This window comes from Rousettus aegyptiacus, unplaced genomic scaffold (genome assembly GCF_014176215.1).
Source record: "Rousettus aegyptiacus isolate mRouAeg1 unplaced genomic scaffold, mRouAeg1.p scaffold_m13_p_11, whole genome shotgun sequence".
NCBI classification, from domain to species: Eukaryota; Metazoa; Chordata; class Mammalia; order Chiroptera; family Pteropodidae; genus Rousettus; species Rousettus aegyptiacus.
The window spans coordinates 94380169-94406917 of record NW_023416286.1 but is presented as its reverse complement, the minus strand read 5'-3'; the positions used below and the strand labels follow the sequence as shown (position 1 = coordinate 94406917).

The window sequence follows — 26749 nt, the reverse complement described above, 5'->3', positions numbered from 1 at the left end:
GTGACCTCAGTTGTCCTCAATCACGTCCTTAAAGGTCCCGCCTCACTTGGGCCTCGAAGTCCGCGGGGTTTGTGGGGTTTGCGGGGTTCGCGGCACGTGACGGGCGCGGCGTGGGCGGTGGAAGGAGAGCCCGGACGTCGGGGGCCGTGTGGAAAAGCGGGGCTCCCGCATGCCGGCCGCAGGCGGTGGCCGCGCGAGGCGCTCCTGCTCCCTGTCGCCGCGCGTGGTGACAGCCCGTCCCGGAGCCGAGGAGGTTCGCGGACGGGGCGATGCGCGAAATGCTCGGTGACCGCGGTTGGCCGGCCGCTCGTTTGTCTTTAATGCGCTGGAGACTGAGACCCCGGCGCATGGCAACGGCCCCCGCCACTCTCTGGCTGACTCTGCACTCCCCGGGGTCCCCGCGCCGCTGTCACCGGGGCGACCCGGAGAGTCCACGGGGTGGTGCCCGTTTTCCTCCTGCGCTGCGGTCCGTTTTAAATCACCATGGAAAGCAGAAGTTACAGCAGAAGACGTTTCCGATGGGCCCTTAAGAGCTGAAACAGCCGTGAGCACCCAGGCTCCGTGGCGCGCGGGTGCTCGGTCACAGGGTCGGGGACAGCCATGCGCAGGGCGCCCAAACTCCCGGTCAGGTTTCTAGCCGGCGGGCCCCAGCCGAGCTCCCCAAATCCGGTCGCCGTGTGGCCTCTGATTAAACGGAGCCTTTCTCCAACGTCCTTTGCTTAAGCTCAAATTATGATCTTAAAATTATAAGAGTGCTTATAGCGTGTATATAGCTATTAACATATAAACAATGCATACCAAACTATATTAAAAATATTTTAAAACTAATTAATGGGATGAATTTCAAGCCGTATTAAATTGCCACTCAAAACTGGTGGCTCTGTCGCGAAGCGTCATCATGAATAATATTATTATCACTGTCAAAATCCTTTCGCAGGCCCATAATACTCTGATGAAACGTGGCTAAAATCACAGCGAAATCCCTTTCATGTGAAACGCTGATATAATTTGCTGTCCCTTGGCCCGAATGTGCCATCCACGTGGCAAGTTCGCGTCCATCTCTTTCCCATTAGCCTGAGGATATGGAAACGCTGCTGCTTATCGCCCGCGGCGTCCGAAACGCAGTGCCCGTGAGCCAGCCCAGCTGATGATACAGCTCACGGTCCCGGAGTTTCACAGCCATCAAATGCAAACGCGAAATTGAGCCCCAGGCGCCGAGGACGCGAGCACCCCCAGGGGTTCCCCAGGTCCCGATTGCGCCTGCTGCGTAAATGGTGCTCGCGAGCAGGGGTGGAGCGCGGGTCACCACCTGCTGAGGCCCGGCTCGCTCCCCACAGCGCTGCCGCGGGGCGCCATCTAGGACGGAGTGGGGGCCGCGGCGAGTCTCACATCCGCCCGGCCGCCCAGCCGCAAGCTCATGCACGTGCGGACAGCGAGGAGCGACCGCGGCAGAGGCGTGCGTGCGGACGTGACCCCTCGTCGGGCCGGGAGGGGTGCGATCGAGCCCGAGCCACGGGACCGAGGAGCGGACGTCCTGCAGGTCGTCACAGAGAGGTCGCCAATCGAAGGTCGGCGTGACGAGCTAAAATGTAGATGACTCGGCACCAACTAATGCGAGTGGTGTGCAGCTCGGCGCCGGAGCTGCAGCGAGCACCACGTGCCAGGGAGCAGCCGGGGCTCCGCGGCGTCTCCGGGCGGCTGTCACACCCGGAAATCTTACTGCCCTGAAGTGCGAAGAGATAAAACACGCGTGAGGCTGGAAGTTTACGAATTCCAGGGTGCATCCGCACCGCGAACGTTCCCTTGGTCACCGTCATTTGTCTCTGTTCAGACTCCAGGTGGGCCAGCAGGTGTGTGCGTTCCGGGGCAGAAGAACCTGAGCGTTTTGCTGCACTTTAAGCAGTGCATGAAAATTGAAAGGCAGGTCCCCCGCCGACCACTGCCATCGTAACTCCTTCCCGAAATCGAATCAGCGGATCATCGAGTATTTATTGATGACTCAGGACAGAGCTGACGGACTGAGCCCCTGTTGGCCACCACCATGGACACAGTGACATAAGCTGTGTTGATTCTATTCAAGACCGTCACGTGAGAAATCAAAGCTCCGCTCAAGAGTATCTAAGATAAAAAAATACCTGTCAAGCTTAGAAACGACTGTTCAACCTACAGCGTCTAACAAAATAATCTTCACATCATCATTAGAAGCCTTCCTAGGTTGGATAGTTACTTTTAACAAAGTATCGCCCTGAAAATTCTGTAGAACATTGTCATCCAGAAAGCCCAAAGGGGCGCGGTGGACGTCAGAGCTCGGGGCCGTTCACGCGCACGTTCGGGATTTGCTGGCGTGCCGTTCGCGTTTCTTCAGGCCATCCCTTTGCTGGATAGCGCTCCTGCCTGAACGCTCTTGCTCCTGCCTGCCCCGCCCCCCAACGGTCAGCGCTGGGGTGGGGGGGTTGGGCAGCGGTTGACGGAGGGTGACTGACTCTCGTCCCGGGGGCCGCCGGGGAGAAGGGGCTCTTGATTCTGGAGCAGATATAAAACCTCCAGATGTGAAAGGTAACGACCAGCCTCCACCACCGTCTTCCACAGTGCCGGCGATGAACCCCGGCGTGTTTCCTGCCGGAGGAGAGTGGCGGGCCAGGCGCAGACTCTCCACGCGGCGGCCGGCGGAGCGCCGAGCTGCGCGCGGACCCCGCGGGCGGTGCTGCGATGTCCCTCCCAGTGACCGTCTGCGCGTGGCTCTCCGATGGAGGCGGCGAGGGGCGGAGGCCGGGTGCGGCGTGGCGCCGGGAAAGGGACTCGGTGCAGAGCACGGACGTGGACCGTGGGCGCTCTAAGGCTCGTTGGGGGCGCACTGGTTATGCCGGCAGGACGGGGCTTTGCGGACGCAGTCGGACAGGCTTTGGAAGCCCAGCGCGTTTTCGCGTGGACGCGCGGACGTGTGGCTGGTCGGCCCGCCGCCCAGACGCCCAGGTTTGTCCCGGTCGCGTCAGCAGCGGCGGCGGGCCCGGCCGGCCCTCTGCGGCCAGCGGCCAGCGCGGGGCGAGCACGAGCCTGCCGGCCCCGTGCCCCCGTGACGGCCGTGAGGGCTGTCGGCCCCGTCACAAAGCCCCGAGGTGCACGCTGACCGATGTTATGTCTTAATAGACCATAGAGTTCAGAGGTGAGCCAGAGAAGCATAATCCTGATTTTACCAAGAAGAAGGATTTGAATGATGTGTTCGGACATTCTCATGGACGCGGCATCGCCAGGGTCCTCATGCGGCCGAAGACAGATGGTTTCGATACGAAGCTATTGTGCTTCATAAGAAAACAGACCGGTACTGCGAATCATGGAGTTCGATTTCCTCCGCTGTTGTCCGGATGTGGTTCCTGACTGTTTGGGGTGCGCCGGCACAGCGATGAGTCCGGTGCCGTGTTGGACGCGTGGCCCCCACCCCCTCCCCGGCCCCGCACTGCGACCCCCTCCCCCTCCCCCCTCCCCCCAGGACGTGACCATGAGCGCGCAGTGTTACTGGAGAGTGCGCATAACGGGATAAACCTCGACCTACTTTCAGCCCTTCTCGGATGAAGTGAATTTCAGGAGAAATAGAGAAGCAAGTGCTCCCCACACACGACCCGCGCGGGGCTGTCGCTTGCCTGAGGGATGGCGGCCGTGAGCACTTGCTGGGACATATTTCCGTAGCTGTTTCCAGGCACGCTCGGCCAAGTCCCACTTATTCAGGGCTGCCCAGCTGGCCCTTGGGGACATTCCAGTGCTCTAGAAATTCAAGATGACCAGGGCCCTCTGTCAAATTACCTTGGCAACGGCGGTTCGCTAGACAGGATGCCAATCTCAGCATTCAAAGGGCTCCGGAAAATCACATCACACAGGCCTCTGCTTCCAGGCGGGTCTCTGGGGACCTCGCTGTCACGGTCTCCCTTGAAAGCTTCCTCCAGGATTAAATCATATTATTCTTAAGGTCCTTTTTCTTACGTTTAATTGAAATTTCTATTATTGTAGATGCTGGGTTTTTTCCTCATTACTGAACGACCACATAAGACCAGCTTGTCTTACTTCCAGTTTGTTGCCTGTCCAATCCAATTAATCGCCAGAAGGGCCTTTCATACGCTTCACCCCGCCTGTGTGCTGACGGCCCGGCCCGTCCGAGCGGCCGTCTGCACTCCCGAAGCTCCCGGAGCCGCCGGGGTGTCCCTCGCGCCTGGGTCCCCCTACGACCTCTTCCGCCAAGGGCCCCCCGTTTCTCCATACACCGAGACGTGCGCCTTCTGCTCCATGAAACCCATTTCTGTTGCTTCCCACAGACACAAAATGCTGCTCCTCGCCTCTGATTTTTCCCCGTGACTTTCGCCGGGAGAGGCAGCCGCACCTCCTTACCTTGGTCAGCTCTTCCCGTCCCCTCTTTGGAAAGGGTTCCCCTCCGAGCGGTGTCCCCTCCCGCCCCCCGCACCTCCCTGTGTCTTCGCGATCTCGGTAGTTCGATCCAAACTTTTTAAAGATTACTCACACATATATATTTCTGTTATTTTTTTTCTTTCACTACCTTCTGTACCTTATCGCCACTTTCCGGATTATAAATCGATAGAAACGACAGCCTCTTAGATTGTGGGAAAAGACTTTCTATTTTTATTGAATCAGAGAAATCTGAATTTCACATTTCCAGTGAACTGGTGATGACTTCGACGAAAACTAATTCTAATTCTCTGATTCGACGCGTTTCCACGGGGGTGCGGCCATGTTGGGGGACGTCGCTAATGATGGACAAAGCAATAAGCTGAGAGTTAAGAGCCCGTGTTTTGGTAAACGGCGTCAGATGCAGGCGGGTCAGTCTCCCTTTGACCGCTCACCGAATGCTGAGGACAGTCGAGGCCGCCTTCTCCCCGCCCAGGGGGTCCTCGCAAACGGGACGTCGCGATTTCTGCCTCCCGTCCGCGAGGGGCGCGAGGTGTGCCTGGACCCAATGTGAGCCGTTGGTGACGATGGCCTGGTCGCGTGTGGCTTCCCTGGGAACTCCATTTGGGAGGACGGCGTGAGCAGGCCGACGGGCAGGCGAGCGGCAGGAGACACGGAGTCCCCCGCGGAAGCCGGGCCGGGGCCGGGCAGCCTCTGCACGGGCGCTCGCGCAGGGCAACGACCGCAGGTCTGAGAAGCTGAGAGAAGGTGCGGAACGGCGGTCGCTGGGCCAAGGGGCCCTGGCGGGCTGCAGGGGGCCCGGCGCTCGCGCCGCGGGCAGCGGGGGGCGTTCCCGCCAGATGGCGGGGCGCGGTGTGCGGGCGCCGTCGATGGCCCCCCCCGTGAGCGTGCGGCACACGCGTCGCAGGGAGCAGGTGTCGAAGGGTGCGTGACGGGTGGCCGGCTGGCGGGGCGGTGCTCCCCCGGGTGACAGTCCACTGGGCTTGGAACAGGCGGCGGCCACGGGGCTCAAGGGAAGCGACCGGGCTCGAGGGGGGGTGGGCGCCCTCCCCGCTGGCGGGACTGTGGACCGGGTGTGTGTGGGGGGGCGGGGGTCACGACTCCAGCAGCTGGGCCAGTCAGTGGCAGCGGCGTTCTTAAAGACGCTCTGGGAAAAGAGCCTTTCGAGCGGGTGTGGCGTGGGATTTGCGGTTCGGACACGTTGACGTCGTGGTCCACGTGCAGCGGTGGGGGTGGGGGGTGCTGGCCGCGGTGCTGGCGCTCAGGGCAGGCGTCAGGGCTGCGGTGCCCACGGGGGGCTTCCTCGCACCCCGATGCTGGCTGGGACCACAGGGCTGGTTTTCTCCAGGGTGGTCTGAGGACCGACCACCCACCCACCGACGACGGAAGCCCTGAGGCCGGTCCGGACAGAGAGAACAGCCCGCGTGCGAGAAAGGAACCCGCGGGGTGTCTGGGAAGGGCAGGGGAAGGGACAGGCAAGACTGTGACTGAGGAACCCCGCGCCTGCGATGGGCAGCAGGGGCCCCGGCGGGAGCGTGCTCGCCGGGGCGGGGGGTGGCCGGCAGTGAGCACGTGCAGATCGCGGCTCCACACGCACGAGGACGCCGCCTCCCACGCGGAGCCGTCGGCGCCCAGGCGGGGCGGCAGCCAGGGCAGGACTTTGGGCCCCAAGACGCGTTGTTAGAGGCGAAAGCAACTCGAGTCCACGTGAGAGGCGCCGGGCACGGCGCAGGCCAGCAGCGCGCCCGAGTGTCCTGACGGGGCTGGACCCGCGGGTGGCGCGGCAGACCCGAGAGCGGCGGCGACTCTCGCGGCGGTCACAGCAGGCGGTGCGGGCGGCGTGGCGGGGTCGCGGGGTCGCGGGGTCGCGGGCGAAGGGGAGAAAGCGCCATCCAGCGCTCGCTGCCGCGAACCCTCAGGCGAGGTCGTCCCCGCACACAGGAGGGGACGTGTGTTACAAGTGAAAGTGGACAGCCGGCGGCTTGTCGCTGACCTCACAGCTCCCGCCATGGGAACGGACGTGTCCTCCTCGTGGCGAAGCAAGTCGACAAAGGGCGCCGTGCGCCCCGAAGCGAACGCTCTGCGCCCACACGTCCAACTCGCGCACATGAGCGTGCAAGCCAGCTCGGCGGCCCGGGCGATGGGCGTCTTCCTTTCTTTATACGGCTCTTGGTTTTCAGGTCCCCTGGCCCCTACCTGTCCTCAGCTGATTTTTCACTCAGTGCCGGTTTACTCCCTCGACAAACGTTCGTTGAGCGTTTCCTCCGCCGTGTGCTCTGCTGCTGGATTGTCAGCCTCGAAAGGCACGGGCCGCGCCGTTTTCAATGCCGCGCTGCTGGATCTGACGGGCTCACTCAGCGAGCATCGAGCATCCGTTGAGCTGGGAACAGCGGGGGCGGCGGCGGCTCGAGGACCGAGGGGCGGGACGCCCCGTGAGCGTGGCTTCCGCGGCGGCACCGAGGGAGCGGCGTGAGAACGGCCGAAGCCGGTCTGCAGAAAACCCCCGTTCGCAGAGAGAGACGACTTTCGTGGGTGTGGAGCAGCTTCCACGACTTCAGGGGTAAATGGCAGGACACGAGACGGGCCTTCGTCCTGTCCACACCACTCGAGCAAACTCCGAAACGAGCCTCACGCGGGGCGAATAATCACGTAATTCTCAGCATATCCAGCAGGACTCTAGTGAAGACATCTGGAGAGTTTACCGTATGATTGTATTTAATTTTGATAGAAATAGCATGCTTCGCAACCTATTCACTCTCCTGGCTACGTAGAACGCCACCTCGCTTACAAGTTATACAGTGAATATTAGTGCCATTAGCAGTTCAGATTAAAAGCTCTATTTCCATTACACCTGTTCCTAAGAATTAACATTAATTTTGGTATATTTATCTAGTTTGCCTTTTAAGGTTTAACATTTCCAGTATCACCTCACCTAGATACTTTCATTCATTTTGGAATTAAAGTGAAATTAAACACCATATGAACCGTCTGGCTGAATTATTTGAAGTAGAACTATGTGAGCTGGCTCCAAAATTTAGGGAAATGGGCTGAAAGCCTTCTAGAGGTTCCTAAAATGGATACAATGGAATTAGTCGGAACACGTCACTGCAGGCAGAAGACGAACGAGCAACGTAATCCTTTGCTTCTCAAAGTATCTGATCGGGAAATGTCTTTGGCTCCGTGATTCTGCCGCGAGATGCCAAATGGAAACAGAACCCTAAACACAATTACTACAAAAAAAAATAAAATAAAGTGAAGGCAGCACCACGACGATGAAACAGCGGCTCCTGAGCGTCGCCTGCCAACTCGGTTACGTCACGCCCAGGAGCCCGCAAGACGCCGCCTGGTGTGGCCGGGCCCTCGGAACTGTGCTCGGTGTTTATGTCATGAACGTTGAGGCTGAATATCGCTCCTCTATTCATACTTGTAAATTCCATGATAAAATGGCTCCTGATTTTTGAAGTTCTTTTTCAGACTTCACTTTCTCTAGAGCCGTGTTAGGTTTGCCACTAAATCCTGAGGCGGGTGTAGAGGTTTCTCCTGCGGCCCTTGTGCCCACGCGCCCGGCTCGACCCCCACCACAGTTGCTCCGGTCGACAGATCTGTGCTGACAGGTCGGCATCGCGCGAAGTCCAGAGCTCACGGTCGTGCTCAGTCCTGGGGCTGCACCTCCCACGGCTTTGAACAGATGCACAATGACATGTGCCCGTGGTTACAGCATCACACGCGGTATTTTCACCGCCGTAAAAACCCTGCGCTCCGCCTGTCCATGCCCCCCGCCCCCAACCCCTGACGACCCCTGACCTGTCCATCCCTCCCGCCCCCAACCCCCACGACCCCTGACCCTTGTGCCGTCTCCACAGTTCTGCCTTTTCCAGAATGTCACGGACTTGGAGTCACACAGCGCGCGGCCTTTGCCGACTGGCTTTCTTCACGTAGTCACAGGCACCCCGCAGGGGTCCGACATCTCCGGGTCCATCTATGACCTTGTTTCTAAAATCGTACTTAGTGGTTATTTCCAATGGCCATGATTCTCGACGTGAAGAAATTCGGGTGTTTTCCGTCAAAGATGTTTATATGTCAGAAGATTAAAAACAACGGCCAAAAAAAAAAAAATCACGACTATTGCTTCTTTCTCTTCTATGTGCTCGGAGAAACCTACGACGGGTTATTAATATTATATAAATAGGGTGGCACTGTAATGTGTAATTGCGTTGTAAGCCAAAAAATTCAAAAGCACGTAGTTTAGGCTTCGCCCCAACCATCCCGATTGCCACCGCCGTTGTCAGCACACGCGACCCGTTAGCTGTGGCTTCCCGGTGTTACTCTTAGTCACACAGGTTGCATTTCTGCACGAAGAGGGTTGTGTGTGGGCAGCGTCAACTGGGAAGGCACGTCGGCGCTCTGGCCAGAGACGCGGATCTGCAAGAAGGCAGATGGACCACGGCGCGTCGATGTCGATGGTTTGACAGAGCCGCCGGCCACCATCCGATGCTCTCACTTCGCAGACTCACGGGCCCTCGACAGTATTCTGGAAGTGTTTGCTCACTACTAATCGCAACCAGTGTCACGTTGTCGATAGATACTACACAGTCACGCATGCCGTACGAGGCGATTTGAAGTTTCTACCATTTTACTCTTTAGAGAATTTAGTCAAAGGCGAACAGAGTTATTCAATGTCTCTAGCTAGATGTACTCCATTTAGCAAGTGGGTGAAAAGATTATCTACGATTCGGAATGTTAAAGCTTACACACAAACGCTGAATGACAGTATTTTATGATCTCTGTTACGCTCCCTGTGAGATTTTCATACATTGCTCAACAAATAACAGCGCAGATTCGTGTCGCATCACATCCTTACCTCAGGGACAGCGTAACATGTCGCCTGAGTAACTCGGGGCTCGGGTCCAGGTGATGCGCATGCTACTAAATGTCTGTCGTCTGTTTCCACATTCCGGCCACTCACCCACTCTGGAGTAAATGCGTTAATTCGCTGGGTGTATTTATCGCGCATTCCTTTACGCGCGTATTGACGAGCGAGACCACCCCACAGATGGGAGGGTGTTTCGCCAACTCTAAGTCGCTGCTGAGATTTCTGAGCGTACCTGTGTCTGTAGAGAGCGCTGCATCTGGCTACGTCTACCTACTTCAGAGGGCTTCGGTGAGACTCAGCTCATCTCGACAAGCCCTTCGGTGGAAATGAACGAGTAAATTAGTGGAAGAGAGACAGGGCGACTGAGTATCGGGATCTAGAGAAAGCAGACGGCCCGTCCGAAGCTTCTCGGTTGGGAAGCAGACGAGTCACACAGTCTGCGTCACATCCTGCCTTCGGTCTCAGCCTTTTCCTCTCGTACGACCCCCCCCCGCCCCCTCCCTGAACCAGGAGCCCCGCGTGGGACTCACACCCTCAGCTGGGGCTGCAGAGGGTGGCGTGCGCCACTCAGAGAATTTTAAGTAGCATTTCTTAAACTCTTACATTATTTTTCAGCAAAGATAAAATGTATCAAGAAGGAAAATGGCTAAGTCAATCACGTGCAATAAACGCAAGCTGGCCCGTGTATCTTGTTTGATCCAACTACCTGTAATTCACACTTGTGTAGTAACATGGGTCCTCCCTCTTACCCATGATTTCGCATTTCACATCTAGCCCTCGGTCATGCTGGTAAGAAAATTTTAGAGCTAAGAGCTGGAAGGACCTAAAAGTCCATCCAGGGAGCACTCTCTGCTGGTGGAAAGGTATTTGGCTCAGGGCGTGGGGTTAAGACTCTAGCCAGAGACCCACTCTCTTTGTGTCTTGAGCTAAAAATCGTAGTTCTCAGTTCACGATGCAGGAGCTCTGCCATTTCGGGCAGAAACTCTGCCCACGCCCCACCTCACAGCTATCCACAACGCTCCGATGTGTGTGAGGCAGACGACCCCCCGTCGCCTTCCAGAACCTCAGAGTACCGCAACGTCCGGGTCTCCCGCGCGTGCGAGCCCCTGACTTAGCCACACGCGGCCTGCGTTTGCCTAGCCAATGTCGTGTGGATGTCTAGTTGTCTGAAAGCTGGAAATGAATTGTAGGCAACATGAAATTGGAATTGTCGGGCTGCTTTATTTCTCCTTGGAATAAACATAATTGCACAGCTTCGAGTGTTTCGACAATCATGTCTTTAATTAAAGTACCTGGAAAAATCTGTATTTTTCCATGTGTTCCTGGGTATTAATATGATCTTGATTGTTATTAACCTCTTTGGATAATCTACCCTTCTACTTGATTAATCATTATTGTGTGTCCACATGAACATTTGTAAATCATTTGGAAAAATAACTGAAATCCATGGATTGCCCACATGTGAGATTCCTGGTTCTCTGCTCATTTCATTGATTTTGAAGTAAAATAGTATCAAAATGGGGCTGTTTTCCCTACAGATTCCAGAGCCAGATATCTATAAAAACCCGTTTACCTTAAATTGCGCACAGTCCTTTAAACAACCCAGGGCCTTTTCTCGATTTCTTAAAACGTTTTCTTCCACAGAAGAATGCCAAGTGTTAGACGTGTTTTCCTCTTCTGGGAGTCGGAGGCCATGCGAACCCGCGCCCGACGCGTTCTTCTGGCTTCCTCCCCTCTCGGGCTCGCTGTAGCTGACCGTGCTGCGTGAGCATTAGACGGTGCTTCGTGAACGTGTGTGGAGTAAAATCAGGCTTCTGATCCTGACCCTCGCCCCCACGCCTTCCTGTGTCTAACTCCGTTTGTCGCTACCCCCGAGGGCTCCGTGGGGACCCGCCGTCACCCCGGCCGTCACCCCGGCTGGGTCCTCGGTGTCCGGGGCCGTGTTGAGTGTCGACACCTTCGCCCGTGTCCTCCGCCCTGGCCCGTGGGGCAGACAGCTCGCCAGGCCTCCTTCTCCTCCTCGCTTTGTAGTCACGGCCTCGGCGCCTTCCCGGTCCTTGTCCCAGAGCCTCCTCCGCTTCCGCCGTGGCCTCCCCACACGAGGCCACCTCTGACCACAGACTCCAACACGTGTCTCTGTCCTCCGGCCCCGCCCCCCGCCCCGTCTCCCTGCCGTATCTGCTCCTGACCTGGCTTCTCCCGTCACGTGCCTCGGAGACCTCAGGTCCTTCCTCTGTTAAGGGGGGAACAGATGCGACCGGACCCCTTAGCCCTCCGCGGCTCTCTGATGTTACTGCTCAGGGTTGTCCATGTACCACGACGCACAGTAGGTGGACAGGTCCATCGGAAGATACGCTCCAGTTATAGCTTAGACCACGGACACGTCTCCGTCTCCTTGTCTCCTCCACGACACACCCGTTCTTTAACGGAACTGGTGTTCGAGATTATAATTCTTATCAAACGAGTCTATCAACATTAGAGAATGAACCTAGATGGGAAAAACGTCACAGGCAAGAAACCGTTGAGCGACGAACCCACGAAGCACGGAGAGACGAGCGTAGAGACGCGGGCCTCTCCACGCCACCGTCGCCCGGCCAGCCTCCCCGCCTTTGGACATCTGAGCATGAGGCACTGCTGATGCGTATGGCTCATTCACGTCACGCGTGGAATGAACCCGGTGAATAATGTAAAAGAGATTATTTTAAGACATACAAAATCCTTCAAAAAAAAAAAAAAAACACACAACTCCCACGATCTCTCCCGGGACTCTTCATTGGTGTCTGTGAGTGACGGGTTTGCAGAGGCCCCTCCCGGTCCCATGCTGGGTCGTCGCAGTGCGGGTGCTGCTGCTTGGCTTAAATGGTGAACGCGCCCGAAAACCAGGAGACAGCATGAAGCCCAGCGGAAGCTCAGGCCGGCAGCTGCGGCCTCGCCTCTCCCCACGGGTCAGGAGGTATCCGCTCCCTGTCATCCGCCTCCCACCTGTCCATCATTCACCTACTACTGTCATCTGTCTGTCTGTCCGTCCGTCTGTCTGTCTACCTATCTATCTATCTACCTGTCTGTCTATCTGTCTGTCTGTCTGTCTGTCTATCTGTCTGTCTATCTGTCTGTCTGCCTGTCTGTCTATCTATCTGTCTGTCCGTCTGTCTATCTGCCCATCTACCTGTCTATCTATCTGTCTGTCTATCTATCTGTCTGTCTGTCTATCTGTCCATCTACCTGTCTATCTATCTGTCTGTCTGTCTATCTATCTGTCTGTCTGTCTGTCCATCACCTATCCATCTGTCAGAGCCTCGCTCCTGGATCTTTGTTATCTTTACATGTTTTTCCTTTGCTTGAAGTCTTCCAGCGTTTGATGTGATTTTTTGTTTTTAAAGTCTCTTGCACTGTTTTATCTAATCCTTCTAAAATCCCTTTTCGGACTTGCATTTTGTGTGCATAAGTGGTTTACAAGCTGACCTCGAGTCACCCACCTTGTACTGACGGCAACATTCCAGATGAGTCCTCTCAGCAAAACTGGAGCCCAATTAGCGGAGATCGAGATGTTATTCTTTTTTAACCTCAGCGCCGGTCAGACTGATTTCTTCAACAGCCTCTCGCTATGAGTTCAAAAGGAATCGTGAGGATTGGAAATAGATTCGGAATGGAAGAAGATTAGGTGAGGCGGGAAAGTAATTCTGACGGCCGAAGAGAGAAAGGAACGATTCACGTCTGCGACGTTCGCCTGCCCGTCCATTCGGCCCTTCCTGGGTGCTGTGCGCGGTGCGATACCAGCACTCAGTCGGGCACCGTGGAGACCCAGCGGCGAACAGCGACCGGGCAGCGCCTCACGCACAAGTCTGCGCTTTGCACCCTGGGGAGAGAATCGGCCCGTTATAAACCTAAGGCCCTCCGCACATGGCTGCAAGTCAGACGCGGCGCGGGCTCTCAGGGCTTCAATTCAGACTGAGGGAATCCGCGGAATTTATACAGAGGTTGACATTTGAGCCAAATCTTGATGGATAAGAAACAGAGAAAAATAAAGCCAGAGAGTCAGGTGAGACCAGGTGATGAGAGGTCTTAGAGGACATTCCGAGGAGGGTAAATTTATTCTCAAGGTCTAAGAGGAAAGGGACAGTGGCTGTTTTTACACAAGACGTGACAGATTCGATCTGTCCTTTAGGAAAACAGCCAGCGCTCTGAGTCGAAGACAGTTTGGGTGGAGACGTCCCGCCAGCGAAAACACTCGAGGAAACAGGTGGGCTCAGCCCGGGCACGGGCTCCGCAACCACGACTTAACCCCACAGATCGGCAGCTTCTGTGTGTACAATTAAAACAATAATTGGTACAGGGGGCAAACTTATTGACTAAGTTGTGATAATGCAGAAAAGGGCCGACACTTGGATAATATTCACTCCGATTTAGCTCTTCCATCATTATCAACATCATCATCGTCATCATCATCGTCATTGTCATCAAGTTTAGAGAGTGGAAGATCAATAAAGACACTATGGCTCTAATGCAGCAAATAAGAAATCGAATACCACTGACAAAAGTATTGACAGGACTTATCAAGGACTTTTTTGGCCTCCGCTAAAAACGTATAAGGCCGGCACACTTATCTGCCCAAGTACAAGCGTGAAATCTGAAGCAGTCGATCCCGGCGCCCCGGGCCGCCATGATGAGTGCCTGGCTGCCCCCAGGCTTGTGGACCAGGCACTCATTCGGTATTTGTCGAATGAATGTGTCTTTTACACATCCCGCCTTCTGAGGATGCGAGGAGAGAAGGAAATGCTCGTTTACAATTTAGGGCACCCCCACCCAACCGCCCTGGCCCAGTGGCTGGAGACGTCAGATGGGACTACAGGCCTCTCCTCAGACCCAGAGCTGAGGGCTCTCTCCCGTCGGGAACTGGAGGAGGCTGGTGACAGCCGCCGGCCGGCAGGGATGACTCGCTGGCTGAGGCGCCTTCTGGCTATTTTTACCCTAATCATATCAGGGTCAGATCAGAGTCCTGGCAGCTTCGAAAGTGGGTGAGCGAGGACGAGGAGCGGACAAGCGAGAATCTTCTGGATTCACCTCTTTACTCACAGGCGAGTGAGTAACACGTGTTAGAATTTTTTTCCTCACGATTTCGGTAGCATCTTCTAAGATCTTGGAACACAGCACCCCAGGGCACACACAGGAAGTGCACGCACACCGCCCAAATTCACACACAGATGGCGTTTCTGTTTCCCTCCCAGCAAAATAGGAAATTCACCAGGCAACATGAAATGAAAACAGTAGTTCTAGAAAATATTTTTGAGACTAAAAAAGTGAGTTATTCCACAATTTGCCTTTCATTTTCTTAAATAAACTGCTAAATGCTTAATGGTCGGAAGAATACAAGACATGTAACTCGCTGCAGACCGGGTGGGGGCGGGGGAGGGGCAGCCATCACGTTGCAGGGACAGTGAGTGACAGTTTTATGAAATACACGTCACAAGGCTTTGGGTTGGTCAGTCAGTAACGGCGGGAAAAAACAAACAAACAAACAAACAACATCGAAAGCACTTTCCCGGCCGGGCCCTTCGATAGCTGTTCTAAGCGTGTTCAGAGGCTCCGAACCCTCCCTCGTTTCTTGTTCGAGTCGAAGGAGCCATGCCCAGACGTGTCACACGGAGTCGTCGCAGAGGGGACTCTACGGCCACTGCATGTGCTGTGGCCCCAGGTGGCCTTACAGCTCAGGCAGAGCAAGCGCACCAGCGACCCCGATGTGAGCACGAAGGCGGGAGCCACGAAACGGAGAAGGAGCCGAGAAGGAGCCGCGCGCGCCATGAGCTCCCGCGGGCGGCTGCAACCGGCCCACAGTCCAGGTGCAAAAAGCCGCGGCCTGGGCGCGCGGAGGGCCCTCGACCGGCGTCTTCCCGCGGCTCTCGCTCTTACAGGTGGTTTTGGACATGCAGAGAAGAGTCCTGAAAAAACGCATCCCTTCAACTCTGAGGGACATGGCGGCCATGATTCAGAAGGTACTTGTCGGAGATGAGGCAAGCAGCCGCACCGGAGCGTGGGCTGGACGACTAACAGCTGATTTATGTAATACAACTGTTTATTTAGGTAAATGCTCATTCAATATGACAGTACGCGAAACTCACGGATTATATGTATCCCTGTAGAAAGGGTCATAGTGCCCTCGGAGAGAGAGGGCAAAGTAGATTTTTAAACAGTGCATATACAGGCACACCGTTTTTATATTCACCTATACCTATACATGTCCGTACAGAAAAACATTTAGAATACTAGATGTGTTATTTATGAATTTATTATTATGAATACTTGCTTATCTACTATTTAATCATTAATTGTGGAACAAAAATAGTCCAGGATGCTCCTTGGAGCTGGATCTCTCTGGAATATTCTTTTGTGCCAGTGAATGCTTTTTAATATAATATTTAACAGATATTTTTTCCAATTGAGTACAACTTTGCTTTGAAAAACTTTCAACATTTCTCAAAAGTGTCATCACTAGAGTCCATGATCCAACTGTATGTGATCTTGCTCCTGATTTCGGGGAAGACGTACGTGGTTCGAGTTGTTTCCTTCAAGGGGTTTAAGCCCCACAGCGTTTCTGTGGACGTTAATGTTCATAGAAAAGTGGCAAGAAGAAAGATACGAGTGTCCGTAGTTGCTTAATCAGTTTGACTCTGTGGTGCCATGATCAGCGGGGAAGGGCCGCACCTTTAGTCATTCCCCGTGACTCCGCAGGTCCGTATTGACCCCGCACCCCATCCCCGCTCCGCTGCCCCCCCACCCCACCCCCGCCCCCGCCCCCGCCCCCGCCCCCGCTGGTGTCTGCGCGGCCTTCCCCCACCCCAGGCGTGAGGCGCGTGGCCCCGGGAAGGCCCCCACTTTGTGTCCCCACCGCGCACATACGCCAGAGTCCGGGGAGTGATGAGGACTAAGCCGGCCGTCCTCGGGTGAAGAAAGCGTGATACGTGTCTCTGCGCATGTGAAAACTGGAACACGGCGCAGCCGTGAAAGCGGCTCGGCCACGCCGGGCCCACAACAAGGACACGGGACACACAGACCGAGAGGCCCGGCGGCAGAAACGCGCCGCCTCGCAGCTCCGGACGCGGAGGTCTGAGGTCAGAGCGTCGTGGGACACGTGCCCCCCGCGGGCCTCCCTCCCTCGGGGCCGAAGCGCCCACCCAGGACTCCCGCTCCCTCCCGCGGGTGCCGACGGCCATCAGCCCGGTTCCTCGCACGCCGCCCCAACCTGCACGTCTGCGTCCTGGCGTCCTCTTCCTATGAGGACGCCGGCCGCGGGGGGTCAGGGCCACCTCTTTAAAGCTGTTTTTGACTCCGAGGGCTGTAGGACCCCGGAGAAGTGCACGTGGGGGCGGGGAGCGGCTGTCATGAGACCTGCTCCACCCAGGGCCCTGAGCGCGGAGGGACTGGCTTTCTATGACGGCATGTGTGACATGGCCAACCCAGTGACCACGCCAGCCGCAGCCCAGAGCCAAGGCCCCCGGAGACTGTGCGTCACTGTCTGAGACAGATCGGACGACTTGGGACCCCCAGAGCAGGGGGGTGGTCGGTGGGGGAGCAGACCCCGGCTGGAGGAGCCGCCAAGCCAGCGTCCCGCCCAGGAAGGAGCGCGGGGCTCCCAGCGGGCGAGCGGGGCGGAGGCTGCGGGGGCGCACGCGGGGTGGGAGGCGAGGCGCAGGGCTGGAGGGGGGACCGGGCTCACGGGACTGGAAGTCGTTTTCGCGAGAAGCACAGCTGTCCCAGGGCACAGAGAGGTGACGCTCCCGTCAGAGCGGACCGTTACCCGGAGCTCGCGACAGCGTCTGCCAAAGCGCGGGGCAGGGGGGAGGCAGGGGGCGCGCGCTGTGCGGGAGGGAGACCCCAGGCCGGCTCTCCGCGGGGCCGCAGCATGGCGGGGGTCAGTGCGACGCCTCAGTGCCGGCGGAAGGAACAGCTGGGACCCGTCCTCCGCGGGAGGCTTTCGGGTCGACCGTGGGTGGTCGCGGTCTGTGGTCGTTGCTTTTACTTGAGGGGGTGGGTGTGTGTGTGTGTGTGTGTGTGAAACTTTCAGAATAAATTTCTAGATGTATTTGTATACAAATATGGAACTATAGTACGTGCGTATATACATCACATGTGCGTTATATTTTTGTCACTTTGGCTTTCATGTTCTTCCTAGGTAAAAGCTGCCTTTTACTTGCACTGTTATTTTCTTCAATGTCCAAAGTAAGGCTCGGAACAGCAAGCAGCATTAGAAACTCGACATATGTCCACGAGACAGTGGGTTTCACTAGTAATGCAAAGAAGGACCAATTAGAAATATGACATTTGAGAAACACTTCGTTTGATCAGTTAATTCTATTTCATTTTGAGAAAACGGAGATAAATTAAACAGCGCTTTGAATCATGTTAATGGCGTGTCCATGAGAGCGCGGGAAAAAAATAACACACTTCTAAAGGGCTTTCTCCCCAAATGGACCCTCAGTGAGTTTCCTGCATTCTGCATCTCCCTGGGGAGGGCGGGGGATCTGCCTTCCGTGTGGGTGGCATTAACGTGTTCCCGCTTCTCAGTCAGCGTAAGGAGGTTCAAGCCGAAAACACCCAACGACGTACACGATTTCCTAGAGAAGTCGGAAACCTGGCTTAACGTCAAAGAAGTTCAGACAGGACTCTCAGAAAGCGCCGGCGTTTCCAAACGCATTCTGGAAAATTATCCTGCTGAGCTGACGCTACGTTTTTCCAGTTACACAAGTAAAATGAACAGGGTGTAACGTTGTAGAAGAATGTGCTCGAACCCCTGATACCACGTACGAGAGGCGAGGCTGACGGAGGTTAAGGGACGAAAGAAGCTACGAGTATCACGTACATAGGATCCGAACAGCTGTGGTCAAGCTATTTGGAGAAGGTGGAACAGACCGGCCTGTTCTGTTTTGGCTCGAAGGGGGCCGCCTAGGCTTACTGTCCCGTGAGCGCCGCATCCATTTGTGCTGCTGGCAGAGGCAAAGTCCCGAACCTTTGAAAAGAAATGAGTTTGCCAGTGGATTCGCTTGCTTAATGTGGCATAACTGGAAAACAAGCAGACACACACAGAGACGAGAACTACCCCTTCCTTTAGCCGCGTGCGCAGGGACGGCTCGGTACCGTCGCCGGCCCGCTCTCGGGGTTTCTGGGCCTCGTTCGCGATGCTCGGGGCTGGGCCGCAGCCGGCTGCTGGGAGCCCCTCCCGGCCCCTCCCGCCGCGGGGTTCTTTTCCCTCACCGTCCTGCTTTCGTTTAAGTCCACGGAGCTTCGATTCGCCCGATTTCACCAGGTCGTTGTCCTTCGTTTCTATATATTTAGGATTAAAAAAAAAAAAAAAAAGTCAGCGTGTTATGAACTAACGAACACAGACGTGTGTTTCCCTGCCGTTATTTCCTCGTTTCTCTTTAAACTGTTGCTGCGTTGTGTCTTGCGCTCAGCGTTCATGTGAAGTCTCCATGCTCGCCCCGTAATTTACCTCTCATGTACAAAACTAGTTTAGAAAAAAGCAGGTGCCGCGGACTCAACAGCAGCACGGCTAAGAACCGCAGGGCACTTGGCAAGGCCTCGCTCGGGCAGCGGCAGGCGGCCGGTCCCCGGAGATCGCGGACAGGGCGCGACGGCCCCGGCGCCACGATCGTCACGAGCGCGGGCGGGCGGCACGCTCCGCCGCGTCTTCTCTCTCCCCGGGCGTTTCATGATGCGACGTGGGACATGCGTGTGCCGCCTTGATCTGTCGTCGCCCCCGCGACGCAGCCCAGTGCCACGTTCCCGACGGCTTCGGCCGACACGGATTCATTTCTGCAGGTTGTGCATCTTCTGCAGGTTTTGCCGGAGTAAAACCCACATGTCGACGGGTCTGTTTCTCCCCGGAGGCTCTAGGAGAGGATGCATTTCAGGGCCTTCCCCGGCGTCTGGAGGCGCCGGGTCGTAGGCTCGTGGCCCCTCCCCACCTTCGAGGGCGGCGAGCGTGGGGCGCGGGGCGTGGGGGGCGACTCACAAGCATCCCTCCGGCCGTCTCCCGTGGCTTCGGGTCTCCCTCTGGCTCTTGCGCCCCCGTCTTCCACTTTCAGGGACCCCCTTGATTCCGTCGGGCCGCCTGGTACTTCGGGACAATCGCTCCGTCTCGAGGTCTGTGACCTTGTCACACCTGCACAGTGCGCTTGGGCCATGCGAGGTGACAGTCACAGGTTCTGGGTTCGGATGGGCGCACGTCGGGAGGCGTCGCCAGAGAGGGGCCCAGTTGGTTTCTTTAACCCTAAATCCCAACCGAACCATCCAGGGTCTTGGCGAATCCACAACATAACCGCCAGTTTGTGTGCTAATCAATTTTTTTAGGATTAGTTTGTCATGAATGAATAACTGCCTGTATAATATAGTCTTTCCGTTACGTGACAGCGCGGAGGTCAGCCCCGACCCTATGGAAGGTGACAGAAAAACTCACAGTTCTAAGGACAGGTTTTATTGCGAACAACCACCTCACCCAACACCCCTGAAGGAGAGGACGTGGATATTTGTCTAATTCTCTCGGTCAAACCGAGAAACCTATGCACAGCGACCGGCTTTGGAATGCGACACATTCGCAGGGCTCGGCTCTAACCGCGGAAAGCGAAACTGTTGCGAAGCCCTCGCCTCTGACTCCGTGTGAGGGGAGCCGGTACCGGGGTTCTGCCCAGCATTTTTACAAATCGTCTCATATGCAGCAAAGCAGGGTCAGCGAACAATGGCCACAGGAAAATCTGACCCATTAGTTAAGAATGTTTTTTTATCTTGTTAAGTAGCCGGGAAAAAAAAAAAAGCTGTAATATATTTCTTTTAACCCAGAAAAAAAAAACATAAACGAACTACAAATGTCAGGGCCCTTGTCGCCCATCGGATGAGCACTCCCCTCCCCCACCCCCCAGTAGGGGAAGCCCCGGCTGTGAATTCTGCAGGTGGAGCGCTGGACGCTCGGCATGAGAGACCGTTTATTTGAGTCCGCGTCAAGCGAAACAGAATTGAGTGTTCAGATCCTGAATGGCAGACTTTTATCATTTGCCTATATCTTTTCCATTTATAATTCATCATGGTCAGGGTCCTGATAAAAAAAAAAAGAAGAAGTCAAAAGAACATCTTCTCATTTGTGTATCATTAATGAGGAAGAATCAAAATGTAAAATGCGGCCAAAGCTGTCATTCCATGAAGAATAAGCATAGCCTTTGTTTGTGGGCAAAGATGAAATTATCTGAACCGTTTCGAGGGTTCGAGGCAGCTGATAAGGGGCATGCATCCGTTTGAAGCATCTCAAAACAAAGGGCATCGGCAGCCAGCAGTAAGAGCGGGTTTGGGGGAAGACGCTTTCCCTGCCGGTTCACGAGGCGGCCGTGTCTCTTCTCCCCCCTGCAGGCTGACCGGCACGAACCTGCCGTCCCCCGTGATCAGCAGCAAGAACTGGCTGCGGCTGCACTTCACGTCGGACAGCAACCACCGGCGCAGAGGCTTCAACGCGCAGTTCCAAGGTAAGGGCGCTCCGTTTCCTGAGCAAAAAAAAAAAAAAAAAAAATAGCAGAAGATCCAGTTCTTTCCACCCCTGATACTTCACGATTCTCTGCTCAAACACAAACGCGGAGGTTTATCCTTGGAAATACTTTCCATCTCTTATATGAATAGCTAATGTTAGAAATTCTATAGCTAATGACTGATAACTTATCAATTATGTTTTTATTACGGTATACAGCAGATTTTCTCGTTTTGCTGCAATTATTGCTAAATTTTAACCAATAACTATCGATTAGCATTCATGTTAAATTCCGTACACCTCACTAGTAAATATCCCAGGAGTCGGGATATTTTCTTTATCCAGTAGTATGCAGGGATTGATTCTCGAACTTTCTCTTCATATCCGATTTCTAGTGATTATTCCCGGATAGTGTCGTATCATTCTCTATATGCTTCTAGTAATCAATAATTCCCCTCAGCACCATGAAAAGAATTCAATCTATTAAGAGGTCCCTTGAAAACAGTTCCACTTGCATTTGCAAATAAAAGATACTAGGACTGAACTGCAGTCCTAGAAACTAGATACTAGATACCAGAAAGTGAGATGCCTTCCCATGCAGACTGCTCGGGTGTCCCCCAAAACATGGCCACAGGGATGTTCAGTGGAGGCAGTGTTTCCTGACGCGCAATAATGCGAGCCAGGACCCCAAAGTACACACCTGTCCTGGGCTCCAGACACTGCCAGGTAAGGACGGTTCGCAAACAGCTCCCTCAAAAGGCGGAACACAAAGAAACAGAACTCTGCTAGCCCCCCAGGGATATTCTAATCTTCCAACAATTCAGCGTGAATCATTAATCAATGTTTAGAATGCCTCTCGACTAACAATATAATCAGGAAGGTGAATCTATAGAGTTGTTTCTAAACTGTTGATTCATCACCTCCCAGGTGCTGATGAATTGATTGGCACTCGGCTACGGACAAATCTCTAGGGATCACATCTCAACCCTGAGCTGTGAATTTGGCATCTGTATCAGTGATTGCTCAAAAAGTAAACAATAGAATATCAGATCTGAAGACATTCAAAATTGATAGAAGCTTACTGGTTGGCAGAAAGTTGCAACAGCTTAGACATGTCAGGCATTGATTTTAACAGTATGTAACTACAAGGAGGAAAATGTGCACATAAGTTTACAGAGATACAATGTATGAGGTCGGGTAGGGGCGGCTTAACAGCAGCGTGAGGGTCGCGCAGCGGGGGGCGGGCCGGGCGTTCCCCTGCAGGTGTTTCGAAGCCCGAAGGCGCTCAGCTTTCTGCAGACGCACTCGGGGCCGTAGCCCCGCCCACGTGTCCGCACCTGTGGCGGAAACGCTCAAGGACGGATCCTCTGCATTTGGTGACCCACAGCTGCAGCCCAGAGAACTCCGGCCGCGCCCCGCCCGGGCCGCTCAGGCTCCCGGCAGGAGGCCTCGCTGTCTCCCCGCTGAACTCCCCAGCTCTGGGCCAGCACCCGCCTCGGACCCCCGATGGGGAGCAGCCAGCGGCATCTGACTGGCGGCGCCTGCGGCTCGAGGGGCTCAGTGCAGCCTCGGCGTCCGGTCGGCCTCGGCTTGGTGAAGTGACAGGTGGGCCCTCGGCTGAGGCAGGTTGAACCCTGCAGCGGCTGCTCCGGGGTTAACGGGCTGCAGGTGCGGAGAGCCTCTGGGCCTGTGGACTCGGCCCCGTCCCTGGGCGCTGGCGGGAAGGGGAGAGCCGGCGGGCAGGGTAATCGCCGGTGTTCCGTGCTCCCAAGTCGCCATCTGAGTTTCGTTTCCTGGAGGGAACATGGTGAGGGCTGCGGTGTGTGTTAGTCGCACGTGGAAGTCCAGCCGTAGCGGTGCCGTGACGGCTGTGCCGCTGCGTGTGACGGGGCTGTCGCTCTCTGTTAACGTGGATGATTATTCATTTCGGTAAACGTCGGGGTAGTGCGGGGCCCCAGCGATAGTGGGGTTGTTCGGATAGCTGTGGTGATAATGTTCACGTGAGGGATACTGTCGGGGTTGATGAGCTTAGGGGATGTTACGCATGTTGCCGTCGTCAGTAGGGTCTAGATTACTGGTTTAGGGGTGCTTCGGGGGGCTCGTGGACCACGATGGCAGCTTTTCGTCCTGTGCGAGCGATGGGTGAGTAGGCAGGGCTTGTCGGAGCCGGGTGGGTTGAGTCTGCCTCATCTGCCCATTGTGACCGCCAGTCTGTCTAGGTTGCTGGTGGGCGCGGTTCGGTGGGGAACCAATATGAGGACGAGTTTTTGTCAGGTCGGTGGTGTCAGGCCTGAGGAGGGTGAATGCCCGCGTGACTTCTGGTCCTAGAAGCGGATCGGAGCTAGTCCAAGTTTTACGGCGAGGGCCGGTGTTCCGACGACCGGGATCTGTGCTCAGGGGCTGCGGAATGCCCGTGAGTGGGATCGTCGTGAGGACATTGATTGTAACGACGCGGGCACACTCTGCTAGGAGAAATGGGGTGAGAGGCCTCCCGGCATATTCCCCACTGAAGCCAGGGACCAGCTCGGAGTCTCCCCCGGGTAGATCGGGGGCTCGGGTGGGTCCCGCCCGCGTGGGGACGAATCGTCACAGCCCAGGCTGTGGGGAGAGGGAAGGTCCCGGACGTCCTCGCGTGGTGACTGGTGTTGAGTCGGTGATCCGCTCAGCACGGGGCGGGGGCCGATCGCTGACGGTGCCTCGCGGGAGGCTGTCCCGGCGACGGCTCGCGGGGCTCCGGCCAGCGTATGACGTGGTGACATTTGTCATCTAGTCGCCTGCCCGGTGCAGCTGCTCCGATAAGCACGTCGCTTGTTCTAACTCACTAAGAACACACTGTTACACAGATATCTGCCTGGTCCACAGCTTTTTCACTTTTACCCTCATTAGATCTTTCAGAAAACTGCAATAATTTTCTCAAATAGTTCGAATATACATATTTCCCTGGTCAATAAATAATTGACTCAAGGTAAAAACCTTACCCAAGTCAGCACGAGAGGCTTCATTTCCTTCTCGCTGTCCAGTGACCGAAACGGTTGTGAAAACCAGTGTTTCCCATTTTCTTTGCCCAGTGGTTCTCCGCCCTGACCCTGTGACACCAGGGAGCTTTTCAAAAGCGCCGAGATTCTCGCTCTGCTGGTTTAGACCGAGGACCGGCGTCAGTATCTTTAAAGCTACCCGGTCATTCTGCTGAGGAGCCGTAGTTCAGAGAATGACATCAACTCTCTGTCAGCACTTTGATGCCTAGTGCCACAATTTACCGAGTTATAAGGTCACTGCCACCAACAATCTTCAGTGCTCTAAAAAGTGATAGCGTTTGCACAATATTTTGAAATTCAAAATTTAACTCCTTTTGAATTGTTCACTTCAAAACAATCAGTCAAAAGAAATTACCTTGGTCCGTATTGGAGTGAATACACAAGTTATACATCTACTCTAATAGTCAAAAGAAAAAAAAATGCTCCCCTCATTTATTTTACTTAATAAGGAATGGCAGGCATAAGTGCGTGTTATTTATTCATGAGTATATTTAATTGATACCATCTAAATGTTTGAAAATCAAATAACCCTATAAAATTTCCATTACCTTCGTTATTTTAACTTTTATTTTTTTAGTATGACTTAAAATAAAACATATTTGTTAATTCAACCTTTAATAGAAAGGTACACTATTTCATTTTTGTATCAAAGTATTTTTGAGAATGTTTTCTTCTTCCTTCGACGCAATTTCTCTTTTTTTACTCCTAGGAGTTTTTAGGCAATTTAAAACAGTGAGGCCAAAGTTTCTAAAATGTGTTACATGAATTAATGCCAGTGCTAACTTTAAATCTGCGTTAATTGCTACCAGAAATTTAAGTAAATGCAGTACCTAAATGATAACATTCATTTAAAATATAATTTATCTGGATAACTGGGACATAACATATATTTACAAAATCCTTATCTGTCAAATGTTTATTTCTATTTAATTATATCGATCTGAGATTCACTGAACACCTACAGTTAGCAAGGCGTTACAGCAGATGGTGTGAGTGACTAAAGAATGTTTTTGAATTGCCTCACATACTTAGGATTGAGTGAACATCAGACATACTTCGCTATTTTTGTCTATTTTTTTCTACCTTACTGGATTATTAGCTCTTATCTTGGAATTAGATAATTCAAATTTAAAATATCAACCCTGCCCAGTTTCTTCATTTAAAAAAAAAAGGTAATTAATTTTAATGCCTATCTTTATTTTTAACTTATTAGATGTAATTTATATAAAAACGGGTAACACCTGGTAGGAGGTGAATGAACAACAGCTTTACTTTTTCATGGTTGTACCAAGCAACAATACATATTTTAGGAATGCATGCGGCAGAGAGATGATTAATAACTCGCTGTCTCGCCTCCGGAAGTTTGTAACTCAGTTAGCGACTCTCAGCACACGTTTGAGTCAGATGCCCCACTGGAAATTTGATGGAGGCACGAGCTCTCCGCGCAGAGAGCGCGCCCGCGCCTGCCGGATTCCACGAGTGCGCTCGCGGTCTCCATGTCGGCCTGAAGACGCCTCACGAGTGGGTCTCGGGTTAAGAGTCACGTGCGTTTGCAGGAAGCAGAGTCGGAACCCCGGCTTTCCGCCGTCGGCGGGTGCGGAGGGGGCGCAGGCGGGTGGCGACCCGGGCGAATGCGGCCTGAGCAGGGGGACATCCGGGCACGTGGACAACGTCGACGGAGTCGCGACGTTTGTAGGGACAACGAGGGAACAGTGGGGTGTGGCCGAAATGTGACGGGCGTTGTACAGGTCCTGAACTCCTGTGGCCGGGAACAAGAGGACCGCGGAGGCCACCTCGGTGGCGTCGGCCTGAGAGAGCCGGGGCGCAGGGGAGAGAAATTGGGGCGTCCGTCGCTGCCACAGCCGGATCCAGCTACTGAGGGCACTTCGCGCTTTTTTAAACCGACTCTTCACTCAGGGGACAGAAACGTAGCATCGTGTTCGTTTCCCGGCTGGCGCTGGAAAACCCTCGTTACCTTCCGTCGTGCCCGACGCTTCCTGCCCGCGCCGCTCTCCCTCACCGAATGTGAGGGTTCGGACAGAGGGTGGGCGCCGGGGCCCGACCCCGCCCGCCGGGAACGGCGAACCGGGCGGGGACCGAGGCCCCCTGTGCTCGCTGAGATGGAGCGGCACCGTTGTCACGCCGGGCGCGAGGCGACGCCGCGGGGACCCGGACCGGAACACGGAGCCGCGCGAACCCTCTGCGAGCGCGCCCCGCTTCTCGCCCGTCGCCGTGGACTCCCTGCGGCAAAGCCCGGCCGGCCGCGGACCCTGCGCCCCCACCAGTGTCCCTGGCCTCTGCCCTGCCAGCCCGGCGCCTTCACTCCGGCTTCTCTGCCTCCTTCTCCGCGATCGCCGTCCTCCTAACCCTAGTGGAGAAGCTCAGGGGGTCCCGCCTCCCTCTCTCTTCTGATGCCCAACCCCCTGGGCCATTGTCTCCCAGGATGGCCTTGGTAGGCCGGCCTTTTTTTTGGAAGTAAGGAAAGCACAGGGATTATACGAAATGTCCCAGTGATTGAGAAAGAATTATTCCATGAAAGAGACAAACATTGAGCAACTATGGACTACTTTTTCCCTTTTTAATTCACAAGATGACCTCGAACCAGCCTTTGGTGCTCTGATTAAGACTGAGCTTAAGCCCCCAGGAGACATGGGGCCACTGGGCAGCTGGTGAGAAGTATGACCTCTCGGCCACTTGCGGACCAGCTCCCATCCTAAAAAATAGTTCGCAGTGGTGTGGAAGGATGTTACACTCGGGATATTATGTCAATATATAAGACCAAAATATTTTTGTCATTTCTTTTTTATAAAAGTAAAAGAGCTTCAACACAGCCAACTTTTAGAACTCAGTGTGGATAAAAAAAATGTCTGCCCCCGGATTCAGGGGTGCCCACCCACTGTGACCTGAGTGCTGAAGGAGGCTCAC

General features: G+C 54.7%; 1 protein-coding gene across 2 annotated transcripts in view; it reads left to right on the top strand.

Annotated features, from left to right (window-relative positions):
• CSMD1 (CUB and Sushi multiple domains 1) overlaps positions 1-26749 on the top strand; it is a 1035440-nt gene that overhangs the window by 654553 nt on the left and 354138 nt on the right. For both annotated transcript variants that reach the window (XM_036228983.1, XM_036228984.1), the window contains exon 6: positions 20678-20790. In XM_036228983.1, coding sequence (XP_036084876.1) covers positions 20678-20790 — 113 coding nt within the window. The remainder of the gene's footprint in view (positions 1-20677; positions 20791-26749) is intronic.